General features: G+C 59.4%; 6 protein-coding genes across 7 annotated transcripts in view; 4 read left to right on the top strand and 2 right to left on the bottom strand.

The window, feature by feature from the left end:
* STX12 (syntaxin 12) overlaps positions 1–21,232 on the top strand; it is a 350,272-nt gene that overhangs the window by 158,205 nt on the left and 170,835 nt on the right. The gene's annotated exons all lie outside the window — the stretch shown is intronic.
* The window catches only part of NUDC (nuclear distribution C, dynein complex regulator), an 87,202-nt gene that overhangs the window by 42,125 nt on the left and 23,845 nt on the right, over positions 1–21,232 (top strand). The window lies entirely within an intron of this gene.
* The window catches only part of NR0B2 (nuclear receptor subfamily 0 group B member 2), a 167,118-nt gene that overhangs the window by 130,499 nt on the left and 15,387 nt on the right, over positions 1–21,232 (bottom strand). The window lies entirely within an intron of this gene.
* The window catches only part of GPN2 (GPN-loop GTPase 2), an 81,435-nt gene that overhangs the window by 54,328 nt on the left and 5,875 nt on the right, over positions 1–21,232 (bottom strand). The gene's annotated exons all lie outside the window — the stretch shown is intronic.
* ZDHHC18 (zinc finger DHHC-type palmitoyltransferase 18) lies at positions 120–12,504 on the top strand. 2 transcript variants are annotated; one of them, XM_061360698.1, is made up of 9 exons: positions 120–410; positions 2,738–2,898; positions 4,565–4,714; positions 5,965–6,102; positions 6,558–6,606; positions 7,062–7,164; positions 8,997–9,106; positions 10,306–10,405; positions 12,283–12,504. In XM_061360698.1, exons 1-9 carry the CDS (start codon positions 154–156, stop codon positions 12,322–12,324), a joined length of 1,110 nt encoding a protein of 369 aa, XP_061216682.1. In that variant the 5' UTR covers positions 120–153; the 3' UTR covers positions 12,325–12,504. The 2 variants fall into 2 exon arrangements, with proteins under 2 accessions (XP_061216682.1, XP_061216683.1); XM_061360699.1 differs by lacking the exon at positions 12,283–12,504 and having other exon boundaries at positions 121–410; positions 10,306–11,351.
* Positions 15,863–16,894, top strand: SFN (stratifin). Its single transcript, XM_061360876.1, has one exon. It carries the CDS (start codon positions 16,096–16,098, stop codon positions 16,834–16,836), a length of 741 nt encoding a protein of 246 aa, XP_061216860.1. The 5' UTR covers positions 15,863–16,095; the 3' UTR covers positions 16,837–16,894.

Genomic DNA, 21,232 nt, shown 5'->3' with positions numbered 1-21,232 from the left:
ACACGGAGCAGGCAGCTGCGGTCCGACGGGCGGAGTCTCCCGGTATTCCCGGGACGAGACCGCTCCGGTTGGGCGGCGCGGCCGGCAGGGGGCGCTGCGGAGCGGCGCAGGGCGGGCTCGTCCCGGGCGGGCGGCGGGGGCCGGGCCGGCGCCATGAAGGACTGCGAGTACCGGCAGATCCCGCCCGGGGCCACGGCACCGGCACCGGCCACGGCCGCCTCCCCGCCTCCGCCACCCACCGGCACGGAGCGGCCCGGCTCGGCCCGGCGGCCACGGCGGAAGTGGGAGGTGTTCCCGGGCCGCAACCGCTTCTACTGCGGCGGCCGCCTCATGCTGGCGCGGCACAGCGGAGTCTTCGCCCTCACCCTCGGCCTCATCCTCGCCACCAGCGGGCTCTTCTTCGCCTTCGAGTGAGTCCGCGCTGCCGGGCCGGGGGCTCCGGGCACCGCCCTGGGGCTCTCCCCTCTCCCCACCCTCTGCGGGGGTCCCCGCTGCCCACAGCCGCAGGGCTCTGTCCCTCCCATCGGTCCCCGAGCAGCTCCTTTAAGCCCGCTCTGGCTGGGGGGAGCCGTGGGTTCGGTGCCATCACACCCGTTCCCTGGGGCGGAGGGAGGTGGCTGGGGGGGGTCTTCCCCCGGCAAGCCCCGCTATCCATCCCTTACCCATCCCTTACCCATCCCTTACCCGGCCTTTATCCTCCTGAGCCGTTCCCGTCTGTGCAGCCCCAGCCCCACTTCCAGCAGTCACTGCTTCCCCTCTGCCCGTCCCCAGTTGTGTTTATGTGGGGCCCCGCAGCCTGTCCCTGGGAAGAGGTTTAACATCCTCCCAGCATCACCACCCCAGTATCTACACACACCTCCGATAATCCCTCCTGCTGCTGAGAACTGGTCCAGAACTGCACCCCTGGACTGGTTGACTTTGTAGAGGCAGCAGGAATAGTGTTTCTGTTAAAGGTGCTCGATGAATGGTGGAATCCTTTGGGATCCCACCGCGGTGACCACTGGAGCTCTGCCCCTGTTGTGCAGGGGTGTCTGGGGAAGAGGGAGCATCTCCCCCCAGTCCCCTTTCCCTTTGGAAAGCTGGCCTGGGGAAGCTGCCCGCTCCTGCACCCTAAGGGAGGGGAGAGCCAGGAGCACCCCGTTAAGTCCTATGATGCCTGGAGGAGAAAGGGAAGGAGTGCAGTTGGTTATTGACACCTCTGAGGGCTGCTGCCCTGTCTCGGGAGGGAAGGGAGCTTGGTTTTCCTGCCACCGACTGAAGCAGGGGGCTCATGCGTGCCTTCAGATCACAGCGTTATCCCTGTGAGTCGCGCAGTAAAGCTGCCCAAGCCTGCTGGTGGGGAGATGAAGCTATTTGATGGGATTAGAGGCTCTGAGGAGTCAGATGAGCTGCGAGAGGCAGGCAGCTGTGGGAGGCAGTAATGGCATCCCAATGCGAAAGCTCCTTTCTCAGTGTCATCTGTGCCCCTTTGACAGGTCTCTCTGCTGCATCTGAAACTCATGGGCAGCACTAGCACAGTGACTGCTTTGTGTGGGGCCAAGCAGAGGACATCTGCTCTCCCCTCCCTTCGTGCCTAGTCACTCTTTCTTGGTTAAAGATGCCCTGGGGCTTTCCAAGCTGTTATTTCAGCAGTTTGCTTCTGTGGCATGGGTTCCACTTTGCTGGATGTACAGCAAATATATCTTGCCTGCATCTGTAGTTCCTGAGGTTTGCGTGGGTTCTTGTTGCCTGACAGGGGGAATGGGCTCCAGAGAGCCTGCCACGAAAGAGGTGGCGAGGAGCTCCCATCCCTCATTCCAGAGACCTTTCTGTTCTTCCATCAGGGAGATGACCAAGGGCCTTGGCAGCAGCGTTGAGCTCGGGCTGAAGGGGTTTTGTTGCTTGGTGGCTGCTTTGTTCTGGACAGCTGAGCCTGGGAGTTGAAACAAAAGTTGCTTAATCCTCTCAAACTGCCTCTCAGCCTTACTGAGCCTTAGCACTGCCCGCAGGCACCAGGGCTCCAGCAGCCTGCCTGCCTCTGCTCCACTCTGGGTACTTAGCAGTGCTTATAATAGCAAATCCCTCTGCAGAGCAAGGATGGGGCTCCAGCGCTTGCCATGTGAAGAACTGTGTTCCTCTGCTGCCTTCCCCTGTTGTGCTGTGAGTAACGGAGCTGCCTTGATGCAGAGTGTGACCCTGCTGGTACCCATGTGTGGGAAACCAGCCCCAGCTCCTGGTGAAGCAAGCCCAGGAGCAGGCATTATCTGCTTAAATGCCTGGTGGCTTGTTAGAGCAGTGTCAGTGCTGGAAGGTGTCCTCATCCAAACATCTGGCACAGCACGAAGGGCACGCGAGTTATCCAGAGACAGCTGAGCTGTGCTGAATGGAAGCCAAGTCTGCTCTGGGCTTCACGTGTCAGACCAAATGGGATCGTGCTCATGCTGATTTTGATCCGTGTTTAGCTTGGGGGGGTTCTCCAGGTGTTCTCGATGCTGCTGGGGTAGAAGGTGGTCAGGCTTTGGGTCAGGTTTCTGATCCTGGGACTCCTGAAGGGCAGAGAGGTTGTGTGCAGGGGCTTGTATTGTGAAGACCCCATCTTCCCAGTGCCACTCAGGCTTTCTGGGCTGGCTCTTGCTGTTGCAGAGGTCTCCCCAAAGCAGCAGTGCTTCAGCCCACTACCCCGTGATAGCTGAGGGCCAGATGTGTACTGATGGTTCGTAACAGTGCAACCTCTGCTTGTTTTCTGTTTTCTCAACAGCTGCCCCTTCCTTGCCACTCACCTGACCCTGGCCATCCCCATCATTGCAGCCGTCCTCTTCTTCTTTGTCATCAGCTGCCTGCTGCAGACCAGCTTCAGAGACCCAGGTATCCTGCCCCGAGCCACCCCAAGTGAGGCCGCAGACCTGGAAAAGCGGATCGGTGAGACCCCTGTTCCCTCTCTTCTGTCTGCTCAGTGCATGCCTGTGTGCACACGTGTGTTCTGGGCTCCTTTCTTGTCCCTTGGCTCCTGACCAGTTGTCCAGGGGAAGAAGAGAGCAGAGTATCACACTGTAAGGCTTGGTAGTGTCTTAGGAGTCCTGGTAAGAGAGGTGCCCCAAGCTCTTGTAGCACAGCAGGCAGTGCTTCAGAGGGAGTTTCTGCAGAGAAGCAGAAGTGGGGTTTGTTGCTGTTCAGCTCCATCACTTTCATAGGCAAATCCCTGGACAGCAGCTCATGGCTGTGCCTGTTCCTGCCCTCAGAACAATACCAAAGTGGGCAGCAGTTCCTTTGAACGCTGTCCAACCTGAGAGGAATCTGTCCCTCTACCACCCCCTGCAAAACACCAGTGCTGAGGACGTGGGATAATTAATTCAGGCCTGAATGCTTCTTAAGATTATGATTTGGCGTTGAGCCTGCTGTGCTGCAAGGTCATCTTATTGTGATGCTGTCTAACAGTGTGCTAATGTTTGTCCCCATCTGAAAACCGCAGCGTCACGCTGCTTTGGTGGTGGCCAGGAAGGTGTTTGCCTCCAGCATCTGTAGACCTTGTTGGTATGACCTGGAGTATCAAATGCTTTAGCAAAGCTAATGTGAGACAGCTTGAATGTGCCCCGTTGAAGGCAGTTGCAAGGCAATAATTCTACAGCTGACTAAAAGAATGGGTTTAAAATCTCAGAGTGGTGATCCATGTTTCTATTTATAAGCGCCTCAAGCAGTAATCTGGCTGCAGATGCTGCCTGATGTGCCAGCTGTTACTGTTCATATAATCCACTTCTTATCCTTTTAACACTCGCTGTTACATCTCTATTTGCAAAGACTTCCCCCGAGTTGGAAAAGGGCTCTTCTAAAAGGGAAATAAAGGAATAACCTCCAACATTGCAAGTGGGATGCAGAGGTTTTCCACATCACTCTTCAGCTGAGCAGAGAAGCAGTCTCCAACTGCCAGTCCCCTGGGAATAATGAAGTGCCAGCACACACACGTGCTGTGTCCCTAAAAACCCTCACGTTGGAACTTTAGAGGCAGAATCCTCTTGTGCTGCTAACACACACATGTCAAATTGTAGTGCAGTCTGCCTGCAGCACTGGAGACCTGCTCACTGTCCTCTCCTGTGGTGATGGAAATGAGTCTCTTGAGCTGCTGGCTCCAGCTGTGGGTTGTCAAGCTGTGTGCTGGTGGTGGCAGGGGAGGCTTCTGCTGAGGTTACCCTGATTCCTGTAACCTGGGTGCTTGCAGCAGAGGAGGAGCCACGTGCGTGTTAACAGATTCTGTTGCCTCCTTGTGTTGTGATCCGTTAGAGATGAAGAGACGGGTTGGTGTTACTGGGCACTGCTGCTTTGATGCTCGCTATTTATTATGTTCTCAAAGCATTGGGCAGATATTACTTCCTCTTGGCATCCCTGCTATTGAACAGACAAGGAAAGCACATAAATAATGCTGCGAGGAGCTGACTGGAGTTTCTGGCTGCAACAAACCCTGTAGGCTGAGCTGCCTCTCAGCTTCTGCTTAAACCCAAGAGATGCCGATCCCTTACCCTGCCTGCTGGGTGGTGTCTGGGGGCTTGGGTTTCACCTGCACTGCTCTGACTGTCCCTCCCTGCCCCTGCAGACAGCATGGGCACCTCCACGTACCGCCCGCCCGCCCGCACCATGGAAGTGGTCATAAACAAGTACGTGGTGAAGCTCAAGTACTGCTACACCTGCAAAATGTTCCGCCCTCCGCGCACCTCTCACTGCAGCGTCTGTGACAACTGTGTTGGTAAGGCCACAAAAGGGCTGGTGTCTTTTGGGGGAGTCTGTTCTGTGTTCTTGGGCAGCTTGTTTTTGCTTCTTGTAGAGCATTAGGGTGGTGAGGCACTGGAATGGGCTGCCCAGGGAGGTTGTGAATGCTCCGTCCCTGGCAGTGTTCAAGACCAGGTTGGATGAAGCCTTGGGTGAGATGGTTTAGTGATAGGTGTCCCTGCCCATGGCAGGGGGGTTGGAACTGGGTGATCTTAAGGTCCTTTCCAACCCAAACTATTCTATGATTCTATGATTAGTTACTGAGTGCTCTTTCTTCCTCCTGATTAAAATGAAAGCAGCCCCAGTGCTGTGTGATTTAGGGGCATGCCCAGAGAGTTTACTCCTTGTGCAGTTGCTCCTGGTCGTGTATCACGTGGAGGCAGAGGCTGGTTTATGCTGTCTTCCAGGGCAGCCTGAGGAACAGTTGCAGGACCCCAAGGTTCTGGTTTGGGCATAGTTTGGGAGTTTCCAAGTGTCCTGGTTTGAGCATAGCCATGGGTGGCTGTGACTCTTCCTTGCACTGGAGAGCAGCCGTGGCTGAGGCACTGGCTGAAGAGGAGGGGAGCAGGCATGTGCCTGCTTTATGTGCCACAGGCTTTGCTTGTGCTGGTGTCCCATGCAGAACAGTTAGTCTGAAATGCAGCCCTTTCATTAGAAGGCAGTCTCATGGGGAGTGTTTCCAGCTCCACTGCACTTGCCCTGCCTTCCCAGGCGGTTCCTGTGGGTTTAGAGGCATATCTTTATAACCTTGAAAATGGTTTTGTGCCCTGCAGAAGGCAGGGGAAGCTGATGGGCAGAGGGGGAGCAGCACCCGGTGCCGTGGGTACTGGAAAAACTGCTGCCCTTTTCCTGTTCCTTTTCAGTTTCAGTAATGCTAGGTGCTACCAGTCACAAGGCTTGTGTTTGTGCAGGGGTTGGTGAGAGGAAAGGTTTGGCCTTTGATGATGAAAAGGGAATGTGAGGAGGCAGCAGTGTTCTTTGAAACTCCCTGCTAAGCAGGGAGGTTCTGGTCTCAGGGGGGTGGGTGGAAGCCTCTGGTTTTCATAGAATCAAGAATGGTTTGGGTTGGAAAGGACCTTGAGATCGTTCAGGGACACCTCACACTAGACCATATCACCCAACGCTCTGGCCTTGGACGCTGCCAGGGATGGGGCGCTTCAGAGCTGCAGCAGTTTGCTGTGTTCCTGCAAGGTGCCAGGAGTTTCTCACCGTGTCCCTTTGTTTCAGAGAGGTTTGATCACCACTGCCCCTGGGTGGGCAACTGCGTGGGGAAGCGCAACTATCGCTACTTCTATGCCTTCATCCTCTCCCTCTCCTTCCTGACAGCCTTCATCTTCGCCTGTGTCGTCACCCACCTCACCCTGCGTAAGTACCACGGGTACCGGCAGCGCCGTGTGCCACGCTCCTGGCCATGAGTGACTTGAGGCAGCACTGGGTCCCTGTTCCTCCTGGGCAGAGCGTGGGAAGGGTCTGCTTGGTTTAGATGAGGCTTTTTGGTGCAGGTGGTCTGAATAACGGGGGTCTCAGACTGCAGAGAGCCTCAAACCCACCCTGTGCTTCACTGCAGAGGGACCTTGAGAGCCTGTGGCTGCGTTATCCCGTCCAGAACAAAGGAATTGAAGGGTGCATCTGCTCTTAACCTGGGAAGTTGGGTGAACCAGGAAGGTGGCAGCCCTGAATCTCCTGGAGCTGTGTCTGTGCATTGGCACTTCTGCAGTTGCAGACTCAGGCAGATCCATACAGCCCCAGGAGCGATGTGTTGGCTGGAGGTGCAAGGCTGCCTGATGGGGTGTTGTTCCTTGTCCCGTTTTGCTTTGCAGGCTCTCAGAGAGATGGATTCCTCACCACTCTGAAGACAACACCTGCAAGATATCCTTCTGATGCCATCAGCTGCTCAGACTGTCGAGCACTGGTGCAGCAGCACTGATCATGTAACAGGGGATGCAGTGAGCCCTTTGTGGGGTCACCCTGCTGTACTTCCCACAACTTAATTTAGTCCCCTCGCTACATGGTTGGGGGAGGCAGACACCCCTTCATCTGCATGCTGATAGCATTACCAAATGGGAAGACCTTTAATTCACCACCAGGGCATTGGGATGGGTGGCAAAGTTGTTTCCCAGTTTGCAAATTACATGGAAAGGGAAGGAGCTGGAGCAGGCTGTGCCTTAGTGGATGCCTGCAGAATGGCATGGGGAATGGGAACCTTGCTGAGATGTTCTCTTGTCCCAGTGTCTGTAATCACAGCCCACACCTCCCAGAAGAGTCCTCTGCCTCTCCTTGCAGGCTGGTTTTGTTCCCTGAGACTTCCTTGACTCCTGTTGCACTGTGCTGGAGCTGGTGATTTGCTTTTTCTCAGTCTGGTCTATTTTGGGCCTCTCAGGTTTTCACACTTACTTAGTTGCCTCCAACCTGACGACAAACGAAGATGTAAGTACCTGGATGTTTGTCCTTCTGCAGGGCCAGCCCTGGTCCTTCCTCAAGCAGAGGTGAGGTTTCCAGGGGATCCTTGGCTGCCTGCCTCAGTGCAGTATCTCAGTAGGGCACGCTGCCTGCGTTGCCTGTGATAATCCACTGCAGAGCAAACAGCCTGTGCCCAAAGCATTAAGGGCAAAGCAGCACACAGCAGCAGGGGTCTGTGCCACCCGTGTTGCTTGGCAGTGTCAGGCTGTGGGGGTCACGCTGTTTGAAAGGTCACCTGTGTGCTTTTTCCAGTCTGTGTGGCCTGGCTTAAAATGAGGAGTTCTGAGATGAAACAAGGCCCCAGAGATTCATCTGGGTGTTAGCCTGGGACATGGGTGAGCTTAATTCAGCATCCTGCATAACCACAGGTTTCCTCTGAGAGCCTGGGCAAGTCCCTTTGTCTCTATCAGTTCCTCATGTCTAGTAGGCAAATCATGTACAGGCATCTCCAGACATGAGATTTACCTTAAAGCCTGCAGACTCCAAGGCCCAAATGAGCACCCTGAGCAGGGCAGATTGTACAGAAAAGCAGGATCTGTCTGGTCCTGGAATCAAAATTCACCCTTCTGGCCAGAAGAACCTGCACCAGCAGCACCAGCTGGAGGCTCCCAGCACTGCAGAAGGCATCTTTGCATCCCTTTTTTACTTCTTTTCCCCCTTTCCACCCTCCTGCCACATTCAGAGGTGGTGGCAGGGCTGCACAAGTCCATGGGGGTGAAGCTAATGGAGGCTGCACCCTAGTGCAGAGAGCACCGGGTCTGAAGCACATGGCCTGTTGCCTCTCTGCCTGCGTTGCCCACGTTGCCAGCCTGATGCTGCAGCTGGGGAGAGGAAGTAAAAACAAAAGGAGGAAACGTGGTGGTAATGGTTCAGTGCAGGCAGGGGCCTGGGGCCGGGTACAGCATCTGCCCACCCATGTCTGCCTGTGCTTGGTGTGACCGGGGTTTCGAAATGGAGAGTCCCAGTGGCGGATGCTCAGGGTGGGGACAGAGGAGATTGTTTCTTCCCATTGCAGCGTGGCCTGGGGATCCCCTTGCTGTTTGTTCAGCCCAGCAGAGCCCTGCTCTGATGAGCTTTCAGCTTAGGAGAGAGCAGTGAGGAGGACGAGGAGAAGGCTGGTGTTGCAGATGGTGACACTGACAAGGGGCCCTGCAGCCCGGGGAGGGCTCAGCTTTGGAGCTTTCTGGCTGCAGGGTCGAACCTTAGAATCATAGAATAGTTCGGGTTGGAAAGGACCTTAAGATCATCAAGATCCAACCCCCTGCCATGGGCAGGGACACCTCACACTAAACCATCTCACCCAAGGCTTCATCCAGCCTGGCCTTGAACACTGCCAGGGATGGAGCATTCACAGCCTCCCTGGGGAACCCATTCCAGTGCCTCACCACCCTCACAGGAAAGAATTTCCTCCTTATATCCAATCTAAACTTCCCCTGTTTCAGTTTTAACCCATTCCCCCTTGTCCTACCACTACAGTCCCTAATGAAGAGTCCCTCCCCAGCATCCCTATAGCCCCCTTCAGATACTGGAAGCTGCTCTGAGGTCTCCCCGCAGCCTTCTCTTCTCCAGGCTGAACAGCCCCAGCTTTCTCAGCCTGTCTTCATACAGGAGGTGCTCCAGCCCCTGAACCTTGGCAGAGGCAGCAGCAGCATATTGCTGTCTCCTCTGGCTGCCTTTCTGCAGCTGCTCTGCTTGCAGTAAGACAAACCTCTTCTACCTCTTGAGCAAGTCCATTATCCTCTAATCATCTGCTGCCGCCTCTTTCCTACCTTAATCTGCGTGTATCCCTTCCCTTTCAGATCAAAGGGTCCTGGTCAAATAAGAGGGGCTCAGAGTTTGCCAATCCCTACAGCCATAAAAGTATCCTCACAAACTGCTGTGCGGTGCTGTGTGGACCTTTCCATCCCAGGTAAGAGCCTTTGCCCTCCATGGTGTTGGGAATTGCATCCTGCTCTGTGAGAGGGGTCTTGGAAAGGACAGATCCATCACTATTCAGGGGGACTGTGACAGCACAGACACAACTACTTTGAGGAGGCAGTTCCCCAGCCTCTGCAGGGGGAGGCTGGAGACGTGTATAAGTGGGAGATCCTGTTGCTTCTCCTGTGTTTGAGCTTGGTGAGTTCAGGTCACTGTAATGGTTTTATGGAGCTCACAGATAAGACACATCCTGTGACTCAATAAGGGGAGAGTAACGGCAGCAGATGGTAAATACCAGGAGTGGCAGCACTTCTTAGCACATGGTTTTCCTCCTGTCCTCTGAGGAGCATCATGCCAGGCAGGCAGCAGAGATCCACAGCAGGCTCTGCAGAGACCCTGGCCTTCACCAACACTTACATTACCTGAAATGCTGAGCAGCATCCTACCAAATCCTTACCTGGACTTAACCAGAACCGAGGTTAAACCACAGGCAAAGGTGGGCACATGTCAGGAAGGTTTGGCCCTGACACGCGGGTACCTGCAGCACAGGATTCTCTCTGCTTTGTCACAAGAGGGTGCAATTGGGCAGAGTCGAGCCCGTGTCCCTTGTGCTGTGCTGCAGTTGAGGGCCTGCACGCTGACTGAGAGCCCTCAGCCTCCTGGGGCATGTAGGGGTCCTTGGGACCAGTTTAGTGCATGGATCCAATCTGGATGTACATGGAGCATCTTGGAGGTGCCGAGTCAGTGGAACACAACAGCAGGGGAGGGTCTCTGAGGGTGTGCAGCTACAATCAAAGTGCTTTATACTTAACCTGAAATGCCTCCAACCTTTCTGTTGGATTCAGAGGTGCCTAAATGCCAGTGCTGCCATGCAGAGATGGGAAATCTGTGGATTCAGGGAGCCAGGCTCTTTGCTGGGAGGTTTTACAGGGTTTTACTCCAGTTCTTTTCTCACTCACGTTGTTTTCCTTTTGCCATTTTCCACGTGGGTTTGTGGTGACCCAAAACTGCCTCATGGCTGTTTGGTGGCTTGTGTGATAAGCCTGTGGTCTGTGTGATGGGCAGGAAGCTGTGTTATCCAGCGACACTTTGGTGAGCCGTTCCCACGAGGACAGCCCTCCCTGTGGCTTCTGAGTCTTTGTGGAGTCTGAATTTCCTTAACCCTTGCACCCTTCCCTTCCTGTTTTCCAGTTTGATAGACAGAAGAGGATTTATCCAGCCAGATACCGGGACCCCGTCCAGTCCTAAGAGTGAAATCCCATCCTTTGGAGCCAAAACTGACACCAGCATGGTAGGAGGCATCCCCTAACCGTGCTGCGGTGTAGCCCAGTGCCTGCTGCGCCTGCACCTTGCTCCAACCAGTACCTTCCCTCTTCCCACCTGCCCGGCCTCAGGGGGGAAGCCCTGTGCCACAGAGCTGCCAGAGACTCACTCGAGCCAAAAGTTGCCTTTTTTTGAAGCGTTATTTATTATTTTGGGTGTATTTGTTTCACTGTGATGTGGCCTCTCTGGACCTTGGACTGACGCTGCCCAGCAGCATGCAGGACCCGTGCAGGAAGCAGGGGGTCCCTGCTGCCCATGGGAAGCAGGTAGGTCTGGAGAGCCCCCAGACCTGTGAGCCTGGAGCATCTGCTCCAGGGGGTCTCTGTGTTTCCTGCCCCAAGGAACGAGGTGGGACAGGGAAATGCTTCCCACTGGGCCGTCACGCCTCATCTTTTGGAATGGTGCAGGTGTAAGCTCCCTCGTGTCCCTGTTACATCCATGTCCTGCTCCCCTGTGCCGATGTGGAAGGGCTCTTGTGTCCCTCAGTGACCAGGCTCTCCCCTTGGCCACTGCTGGAGCAGTTTTCACTCCCAGAAGCTGCTGTGCCTTGGTAAGCTGGGGCTGTGGAGCCGGGAGGACTCGGGCTCCCAGCACCCATGGAACCTGGCTGCGTGTCCCGCCTGCTCTTGGATCGCGTTTCCTGGCTGCTCACTGAGGCAGTGCTGCAGAACTCGTTGTGTTTTGAGCCTGCCACTCAGTGAGAGAACGTTTTGCAGCCAGGACCCGAGTTCAGATGAGTCCCCTTTCAATGGGGAGGAAGAAACCCACAGTGTTCTGTGGCTCTCCTCATGCGATGCTGCTTGCCAAGGCTACAGCTGGGAGGTGTGGGACTCTGAGCTCGCAGGGGGGACTCACAGGCCTGGTGAGCAATACTTGAATCATGGGATTAAAAGCTGCTGGATATTTTTGCACAATTTGTAGGGTTGTTTTCTATGGAGAACATTTTGTACCGGGGGCAGGTAGCGTTGTGCGTGTTAGCACCAGGGCAGAGGCTGCAGCATCCAGCTGCCTGCTCAGCTTGCCATGGGCCATGGGTATTTCAACCTCAGGCAGAGGCAGCACATTCCTGGACCCCCCCAGTCCCACCAGCGTTGTGTGGTGCAGCTTTGGGGCACGGCAGAGGCACAAGGTTCCCCTGGCTGGATGCAAGGAGATCTTGGTGCTGCTTTGCTGTGGCCACCACCTCCCCTTTCCCCTCCACTGAGGTGGTGGCTGCTGGATCCCAGTGCATGGCCAGGGAGGCTCCCGGTGCTGCTCTGCCATCTCATGGGCACCTTGCCCCTGTTGCATCCAGAGAGGCCCTTCCATCCCTAGGGATGTTCCCATTGGGGCCTTGGAAGAGCCTCTTGGAGAGGGGCAGAGGGGCCAGGCTGGTCTGGTGCTGGGGAGCGAGGGCAGTGCGGGTGGTGCGAGCCGGGGCCAGGCTCCTTCCTGGTTTAACTTAAACCACTTTCCTTTGTTACTCAATAAAAGTATATTTTTAAAGAGTTAATCGCTTGCAATGTGCTTTTCTTCCCTTAAGACAGCAGAGGGCAGATGTCTGAGCCTCCACCAGCCGGCAGGTGGACTCTATTAGGCCCAGGCCCATCCTGCAGGACTGGGCTGTGAGGGATGCTCAGTGATGCTCAGCAGCAATGATGCTGCCGTGCCTCTTGCTGGAGTGAGAGGGGGGTTTCTGTCCCGTGTCTCCGGGCAGGGTCTCACCCACTCCTGCTCCCATTCCTGCAGGAGCCATCTCCTTTTCCCACCCCACCTCCACTCGGGATCTGTGGTCCAAGATCCCTGTGTCTCAGCCAGGCCCTACCAGGGGATGCTGAGGTTCCTGATCTCTGGTGTCTTCCCCAGGAGGACGCCTGCCAGGACTTTGCCATTTCCTGCACAGCCTGACGGGACCTGCCCCCTCCTCGGACCTTAGCCCTGCCTTGAGGGTTGGCTGGTAAGAAAGCGCTTTCATCTCCCTGCCATCCACTCGAGCCACCCATCTCATCACTGCATGAGCACCTCTGTCCAGGAGCCCATCGCCCTCCGGTTGTGCAGACATCCATGGGCTGTGTCCATCCCACCACCCCTCCATGGGCATCCCACCAACGGGAGGGACACTGAGCAGTGCTGTGTTGGTGCAGGCTGCATGGCAGAGGGAGAAGGGGTGGCTCCAGCCAGCCTTGGGTTGGGTTTGGTACGAGGTGTGTGTATGGTGTGGCTCAGGAGATGCTGTGGCTGAGGGTTGATGAGGCCCAGTGCTTGCTTGGAGGCACATGGGGGTGGTGTGTGCTCGGTGGAGCTGTGATGGGCTGGAGGAAGCCCCCACTTGATGCAGGTTTAGTGTTAGGAGCCTGGAACACATTTCTAGCCCCAGCTCTGAGCTGTGCTGGGGTTCAGGCAATGCCCCCCTTCCCCTCTGCTTTCCTACCTGCAGCACCGTGTTCCTTTACCATGCCTTCAAAGCACGTTGTCATGAAGCCCTGCTTCACTTGTGGGCAGCAGCGCTGCCCCTCTCCCTCCCTACAGCACCCCATGAGCCCCTGCAGTCCCCTCTCCCTGCCTGTGGCCACCAGTGTTCTCCATCCTCACTGCCCCCCCTTTCTGCCCCTGTGCCTGCTCCGCTCTGCTCCCTGCTCCTCACACGTCTCTCTCTGGCACCAACCCTCTCTTTCTCCTCCTCCCTTCTCCTCTTCCTCGCACTGACCCAGTACCAAGAGCCCCTCCGCCTCCCGTGGGGCACCAGGACGCTGCGGGCAGCACCCCACCCTACAGCCATGACCACCACGAGTGCCTCTGCTCGCCGCAAGCGAGGGGGGAACGGGGCCGTGCACAGGGGAACGAAGCTTTCCCAAGGCCGTGCCGCGGGCCCGCAGCTCCAAGCCATAACAGCCCAGTGCAATAACGAGGTCCTGCCAGCGGCTCCCAGTGACCACCAGTTTCCCCCCAGTGACGGCGTCTCCCCTCCTGTAGATGCTCAAAGGCAGCGGTTATGGGCAGGCTTCGTGCTAGAGCGTTTACAGCCGAGCCAGTGGCATCGCCCCCCCCTCCAGCAGCCCCATTCCGAGCCGTGCCCATGGGCTGGAGGATTCCCCTCTCCAGTTCACCCAGGCAGCTCCCCCCTGCCCGTTTCATCCGACCACGGCTCTGGCTCTAGAAGGGATCCAAGCTCCGCAGCACCCTAATGGGTGACTGCAGCCCAGCCCAGCGCAGAGCCCGGTCGGATTCACCATCTGTCTCTGCCTTGGCCTTTTGTACCGAAATAAAGGTTTCTCCTATTTCCTGTACGCTGGTGTCGCTGCTGCTCCGCGGGCAGAGGGAACGGAGCCTGCAGCTCCTGCCTGGACTTGCTGCATGGGGTGGGGAGCTGAGCAGAGCCACGAAGCGCTGGCACCCCTGTGCCACAGCACCATGAGCTGGGAGCTCCCTGAGCTATGGCGCTAACCATGGCCTTGGGGCAAGTCTCAGCCTCCCAGGGCTCTGCACCCTCTTGGACAGCAGGGAGAGCAGGAGCCCCACTGCTGGGCTGGGGAAGGAGCAGGGCCGGGGGGGTGCAAGGAGCACCCGTTGGCAAAATGAATGCCAACGATGAAGCGTTGAGAGCTGGCAACGACCCCGCATCCAACCGGAGGGGTGGAGGTGGGCTCTGAGCATCCTCTGCCTCCATTGTGGAGCGTGCCTGCGGCAGCGTCACCAGCTCTGCTCAGGGCACCGGGGACAGGGCTCCACTGGGTACCCCTCGGTGCGCGGCGATGCCCCTCCTGGTGCTGCTCCGCGGGTGATGCTGCAGCCTCTCCCAGCGAGCCCGGGCTCTCCCCTTCAGCCGCCCAGGGACTTGCCCAAAACCGGTAGAGCAGAACTGCGCTTCCAGCCTCCTCTCAGCCCCATTGCAGCCAAAACCTGGCAGCGGCTCAGCCCCTTCGGCAGGGGCAGGTTCTGGAGCCGGGTCTGGGCGCTGCAGACCCCGACCACGTTTGGCTTTGCTGCTGAAGGGGCTGTGGGCTCAGATGGAGGCTCCTGCCCCGTGTTACTGCACGGGGTGGGTTTTAGAGGGCTGGGTCCATCCGGCTGCCCCCCAGCCCCTCTGTGGGCACTGTTGTGCTCGGTTGAAGCCCTCAGTGTCTCTGCCACCCGGGACAGATGGGGGTGCTCAAGGGGGGAGAGGGGCAGTGCTCTCCTGTGTGCCCATTCCTTTGGCAAACGCCTTTTCCCTGCTCTGGGGCGTAACCTGCTCCCAGCGTGGATCCTGCTCAGCTGGGGAAGGAGCTGGAATTGCTGGTGAGGTGCTGCACATGGTGCAGAGCCGGGGGGGGGGCACGAAGGGGCTGTGGGGGTCTGGAGGAACCGAGCACCATCGTGATGCTCCACATGAGCCCCTCAATGGGCAGGGGCACCCCAGCCTCACCGTGTGCCCCAGGCTTGGCTGGGAGGGGGGGGGCAGCCCCAGATCCCCCTTGGGGTGGGAGCTCACGGAGCCTGGGGGCTGTGTGTGGTTAGAAAACCCCTCCGGCTCTTCTCGCACCGCCACCCCCAGCATCCTGCATCAGCAGCATCCATCACCCACCCTGCGGCAGCCGGGGGGGCCATGGTGGCACCGGGGGGGGTTTGCTGGGGTCAGTGAAGCCCCGAGTCACGGTGATGGCAAACCCAACCAAGGCCCCATCCTCGGCTGCTGCCGCCGGCGCCCGCCCCCCCCCCCCCGCGCTCCCCGCACGGCTCCCGCACCCCGATGAGGCCGCAGCCCCGGCAGCGCCCGGCGAGTGCCAACAAGCCGGGACAGGGCAGGAGCGGGGGGAAGCTGCAGCGCGGAGCGCGGATCCCGACGGGGGAGGCGCCTCCCGGGGCCACGCTGGGCCCAAAACCCCGGCAAATTGACCCAAAACCCCCGACCCGAACCCCTCATTTCCAGCAGGGAGAGGCTGGGCTGGGGAATGAAGCCTTGGGGTGCAGGGGAGCGGCCGGGGGGGCCTCCATGGTGCAGGATGGAGCCGCGCTCACCCCACCATGGGGTGTTCAGGGGGGATCGGACTGGTCCCCACTGCTTTGGGGCTGTCCCTTGGGTGCGTTGCTGAGCTTTTCTGCCCGTTTCCCCCCCTGTGGGGATACGGAGCTGCGGGTTCAGCCCTCGCAATTACTGGCGCGTTAATCACCGGAGTTTTACAGCGGGGGGGGAGAGGAGGAAACCGCCTTTACGACCTGGCACACCTCGTGGCCCACTTCTCCTTGGGTGTGGATGGAGGAGCCGAACCCACCCCATCCCATCCCATCCCATCCCATCCCATCCCATCCCATCCCATCCCATCCCACCCCATCCCATCCCAGTGTACCCCCGCAGTGATAACGCACCCCCTCCCGAGCACCTACAGCACCGGGCTGGGTGCTCCCTCAACCCCGGGGGTGGGTGCAAGGGAGACCCCCGAGGCACCCATGGGCGCTGCCGGCCCCCTCCCCGGGGTGAGTCAGCGCCGTTCGCCTTTTAAGGCTGAGCTCGGCGGGGAGGAAGCCGAGGAGGAGGCGGTCCCGGTCCCCCCCCCCTCCCTCCGCTGGCTCCTCCCGCTCTCGCTCGAGGCTCCGGGGCTCAGCCAAAAGCGAATCCCGGCGCCGGGGCTCGGCAGAGGCTCCGTCGGCTCCCGGCCCCGCTCCTTGCCCAAGCGTCCTCGCTGCGCACCCGTCCCAGCCATGGCAAGAAACCACCAGGTGCAGAAGGCCAAGCTGGCCGAGCAGGCTGAGCGCTACGAGGACATGGCAGACTTCATGAAGGCGGTGGTGGAGCACGGCGACGAGCTGTCCAACGAGGAGCGCAACCTCCTGTCCGTGGCCTACAAGAACGTGGTGGGCTGCCAGCGCTCGGCCTGGAGGGTGATCTCCAGCATCGAGCACAAAACCGAAGAGGGCGACGACAAAGCGCAGCTGGTGAACGAGTACCGGGAGAAGGTGGAGCGGGAGCTCAACGGGGTCTGCAAGAACGTGCTGGCCCTGCTGGACAAGTATCTCATCAAGAAGGCGAGCGACCCCGAGAGCAAGGTCTTCTACCTGAAGATGAAGGGCGACTACTTCCGATACCTGGCCGAGGTGGCCACCGGCGACGACCGCAAGAAGACGATAGACAACGCCCAGGAAGCCTACCAAGAGGCCATGGACATCAGCAAAAAGGAGATGCAGCCCACGAACCCCATCCGCCTGGGGCTGGCCCTCAACTTCTCCGTCTTCCATTACGAGATCGCCAATGCCCCCGAGCAGGCCATCTCCCTGGCCAAGACCACCTTCGACGAGGCCATGGGGGACCTGCACACGCTCAGCGAAGACTCCTACAAGGACAGCACCCTCATCATGCAGCTGCTCAGGGACAACCTCACGCTATGGACAGCCGAGTGCGCCGGGGAAGACGGCGGCGAGGCTGGCGAAGAGCCCAAGAACTGAACCAGCCCCAATGGAGCCGGGGACTGGTCCCCACCTGCCCCCAAACCCCCCCCCCCCCCTCCGGTCCCTTGGGCATCGCCTCGTGGTTTTCTTTGTTTTTGGTTATTTTTGTGGTTATTTGGGGGGGGGGAGGGGGAGGGAATCTGGGCTCCCCCCCAGCTTGGATGCCGGGATGGGGGGATGGCTTTGGCATGGCCCCCCCCCCACCTCTTCCCTCTCCCCCATCCTCTGCTCTGGGGTGGGGGGGAAAGAGGGAGAGGGGGTTCCTCCATCCCAGCCCCCCATTGTTTAACATTGCGGGGGGGCAGCCTGGTCTATGCTGGCTCCAAACCCCCTCTTTTGGAGGGCTGGAGCTGTGATGGGAGGAGGTGAGGGGCCAAAAGGGGGGGGGTCCGGGCAGGCCCCCCCATCCCGGAGGGGGGGTGATGTGAATTGCCAAAGCCTCCAATAAACCGTGTCCTGCACCCCTGCCTCTGGTCTGCCTCGTCTCTCCCCTGCGCACGCGTCCGGGCAGCTCCTGCTTCGCCTCCTGCCCCACCAGCACCGGGGAGCAGTGGGGTCCCGAGGGATCTGCAGCACCCGTTTGGTTGCTCCCGATCCCCCCCCCTCCAGCCCCATCCCATCAGGGTACCCAGTGAGCCCCATCCCTTGGTGGCTGCCCCCCCACAGCCCACGGAAAGGCTCCATGGGGGGTGCTGGGTGAGGGTTCCAGCAGCCCCACTTCACCCCATGGGGTGCCCCCATGTCCCTGATCCCACACCGAGTGTCCCTCCCCTTGGAAACCCGCAGAGCCCCGAACCCCATCACCAGCTCCCCCCCCACCTCGCTCTGCCCAAGGAGCCCCCCCCCAAAAGCAGCACCGTGGGGACAGCCCTGGGGGTGTCACCGGGGTGGGGACGCCCCCGCCAAGGCCCAGACGCGCTGGGATGAGCGCTGGGATCAGCACTTGTGGCGCTGGCGCCCGGCCACGGCGCTGGGTGCAGCTCATGGGGCGCAATCCCGGTGCGAGTCCCGGCATGAGCGGTAATTACAGTGCGAGGCAGGCACGGCACCCTGGGCTATGAGCTCATCAGAGCCAGCGCGGCAGGGATGGGCAGGAGCCGGCCTTTGATGGGAAACGCCGGGATGCCGGGAGGAAACGTGCCGAGACTGAGGATGAACCGGCCCGGTCCAGCGGGGTCCCCATGGGGGACATGGAAGGGACATGGAAGGGACATGGCAGGGACACGGCAGGGACACGGCAGGGACATGGCAGAGACATGGCAGGGACATGGCAGGGACACGGCAGGGACACGCAGGGACATGGCAGAGACATGGCAGGGACATGGCAGGGACACGGCAGGGACACGCAGGGACATGGCAGAGACATGGCAGGGACATGGCAGGGACACGGCAGGGACATGGAAAGGACATGGCTGGGACATGGCAGGGACATGGAAAGGACATGGCTGGGACACGGAAGGGACATGGCAAGGATATGGCAGGGACATGGCATGGACATGGAAGGGACATGGAAAGGACATGGCTGGGACACGGCAGGGACACGGCAGGGACATGGAAGGGACACGGCAGCACGGCCAAACCCCAGCTCTTGGGGTGCTGGGAGCTCCTGGGCTCTGGGGAAGCTGAGGCACAAGCAGTGACCCCCCCCCCCTTCACGTTAATGGGTGCAGGGGTTGAAGGGGGGGACCCATCACAAGGCCCCATCGGGAGCAGGGCTGGGCCTGGTGTGTGATGAGGTTCGGCAGGGCTCTGCCGTGGGAAAACGCTGGCTGCTGTGGGAGGTTGAGCTGCACAAACCAGAACCTGTTTGCCCTGGATGGGAACTCGTCATCAGCCGGAGCAGAGCCCAGCCAGAGGGATTAACACACACACACCCCCCCTCCATCCCCTGCCCTGTCCCCATCCCCATCCCCATCCCCATCCCCATCCCTGCATCACTTTGGTCCATTGGGGCTTGGGGGACCCCCCGGCGGTGTTGAGGGGGACGCTTGGCCTCCACCCGGCCCCGAGCGCTCCCAGCCTGGGAACCAGCCCCAGTCTGTAATTACCCAACCCGACGTGAAGAACGAGCCCAGGGCTCCCCTGCCCCTGACCCCCGCACCGGGGACACGGGGCAGCCCGGGCTGGTTGAACCGGAGGGGGGGCACGGACCCAGTGCCAGGGAAGGGGAGGAACGGGGTGGCCTTGCCCCGGCTCCCGCTGGGGCTCCCGGGGGCAGGGGGAGAGCGCGGCTCCCGCCAGCCTCCCGGGACAGGGCCGATTTCAACAGCGCCCTGGTTGCTGCCGTGTGGGACGATGCTCCCCGGCCGCAGCCGGTCCGGCGGCTCTGTGGGGCTGGGAGGAGGCCCCAGGGCCCCCAAGCAGGTCCCGTGATGGGGTTGTGCTGCTGCGGGTCCTCCTGGGTCCGGTTTCGTGTAGGATCAGAGAACCACAGCGTGGTTTGGGTTGAAGGGACCTTAAAGCTCCTCCAGCTCCAACCCCTTCCACTGGAGCAGCTTGCTCCAAGCCCCTGTGTCCAACCTGGCCTTGAGCACTGCCAAGTGTTGGGACTCTGATCCCCATCCTTGTCCCATGGCTGGGGATCATTGGAGGATGCTTTCAGCATCCCTGGAAGGGGCGCACAGCAAAGCTCTTATGTTTGCTTGATTGACTTTAACACAAGCGGAGCAAAGGGACAAGGGACACGGGACTGTCCCCTGCCCTGAAGCCACCCCCCCAGCCAGGCACTGGGAGCAGGTCCAGGGCTGCAGGACCATGGCTGGGGCTGTCCCTTGTCCCCGGCTCTCACAACCTCCCCACAGGGCTTCGTGCCCCAGGGCCAGGGCTGGCCGGCTCCTGGCTGAGGCTGAGCTGCCACCAGCACCGCCCTGGTGTGGCAGCACCCAAGGGAGCCGGTGCTGGGTGCTGACAGCGCTGGCCCCTGAGTGCTGTGATGGAGCCAGCAGCGCCCCAACCTTCCCCGGGGCTGGGGTGTGGGCTCAGACTGGGCTCAGCCTCTGGGTTTCAGCCCATCTCACCCAGCAAGGGGCCGAGCCCTGACCCACACTGCGAGGCATCCTGGTGCCCACGGCCTGACTGGTCCTGATGCACACGCTGCGCTTCGGGCTGTGGAGAGGGACCTTGTGCCTGCCATGGGGTGACCCATGGGTACAACCAGGGCTGCAGCGTGGCCGCCTGGCCACAAGGCAGGAATTGGGGCTGGAAGGTGATGGGGGCACGGAAAACCCCATCTCTGTGGCTGCAACCAAAGCCCAAACCCTCCATCCTGCTCAAACCTCCGGCTTCAGGCTCACCCAGGAGGTCCCACACATGGTCAGGGTAGGCTCAGGCTCTCCCGGTGCCGGCCTTGGAGGGGCTGGCAGAGGTAGGACCAGCTCTGCAGAAAGCCTGGCCCCCCTCCCAGGGATGTGCCTCATTGGGGTGACTAATCCTGGCCCTTCGCCCCAGCTCATTGCTCAACGGGAACGACAGGAGCCAAAGTGTCACCTCCCTCCCTCCCTCCCTCAGCCCTGGGAGCCTCGGCGAGGTGCTTCCCCTCCCAGCGTGGGGATGTGGGTGCAGGATCCTGCACCCGGGATCTCGTCCATCCCCGCTGCTCCAGAGCCCGTTCCTGCTTCACCCCGACCAGGGAGACTCAGCCCTGCTTCAGCCCCTGCTTTCCAACCCCAGGCTGCAAAGAGCCCCTTGGTGCTGAAACCCAGCACTTCTCAGGCTCTGCAAGACCTCAGCGTTCCCTGGCTTGGACACAGCAAAGGTTCCCTGGGCTGGGATGCTTCTGCCACCTCTGATTTCCACGTTCTCCAAGGCCAGGGCTGCAGATGCTGCCTGGGTATTAACATAAAGCACCCAAACAGCCACGCAGGCTTTGATGGCTCTGGCCTAACTCCAGCTTGACCCGAGGATCCCCTTTTAAGCCACCAAATCTCAGCAAGCCCACAAAAAGCAGCCATAAACCCTCACATTTCTATGATCGCATCTCTCACCCCTTTACAGGGCTCAAAGCTGGGGCAGGGCCACGAGGCAAGGGTGGAATCTGAGCTCTGGTTATGGTTGCATTGGCTTCCAGAACATCAGCCCCAGAGAGCACTGAAATGCAGCTGCTGGATTTCAACCAGGAATACCCAGGGAAGCCCCTGGGCTCTTGGGAAAAGAGCTCAGGTGCTGACAGCCAAGAGGAATTGGCCTTCTATATTTGAAACCTCAGTGGAGTCTTTCATTATGAGCTGTGTGTGTGCACATGCAAGCAAATGGCTTTGCCCTCTTTCTCCTCCCTCAGCTCCTCCTTGTCTCCAAATCCTGACCCCAAAGCTGTGAGCTGCAGCAAAACCCGGGTTTAATTCCCTGCCTGGCTGCAGTCCTTGAGCCAGATGCTGCTCACATTTAGACTGAGTCT

The sequence above is a fragment of the Neopsephotus bourkii genome, unplaced genomic scaffold (genome assembly GCF_033783945.1).
Source record: "Neopsephotus bourkii isolate Nb327-2 ecotype Australia unplaced genomic scaffold, CSIRO-AGI_Nbou_v1 NB_1036, whole genome shotgun sequence".
Classification (NCBI taxonomy): domain Eukaryota; kingdom Metazoa; phylum Chordata; class Aves; order Psittaciformes; family Psittacidae; genus Neopsephotus; species Neopsephotus bourkii.
This window is presented reverse-complemented; position numbering and strand designations above follow the sequence as displayed.

Coding starts and splice junctions, on each gene's coding strand:
- ZDHHC18 (XM_061360698.1), top strand. CDS start 154: ATGAAGGACTGCGAGTACCGGCAGATCCCGCCCGGGGCCACGGCACCG. Junction 411..2,737: donor GGGCTCTTCTTCGCCTTCGA/GTGAGTCCGCGC, acceptor TTTTCTCAACAG/CTGCCCCTTCCTTGCCACTC. Junction 4,715..5,964: donor CGTCTGTGACAACTGTGTTG/GTAAGGCCACAA, acceptor CCTTTGTTTCAG/AGAGGTTTGATCACCACTGC.
- SFN (XM_061360876.1), top strand. CDS start 16,096: ATGGCAAGAAACCACCAGGTGCAGAAGGCCAAGCTGGCCGAGCAGGCT.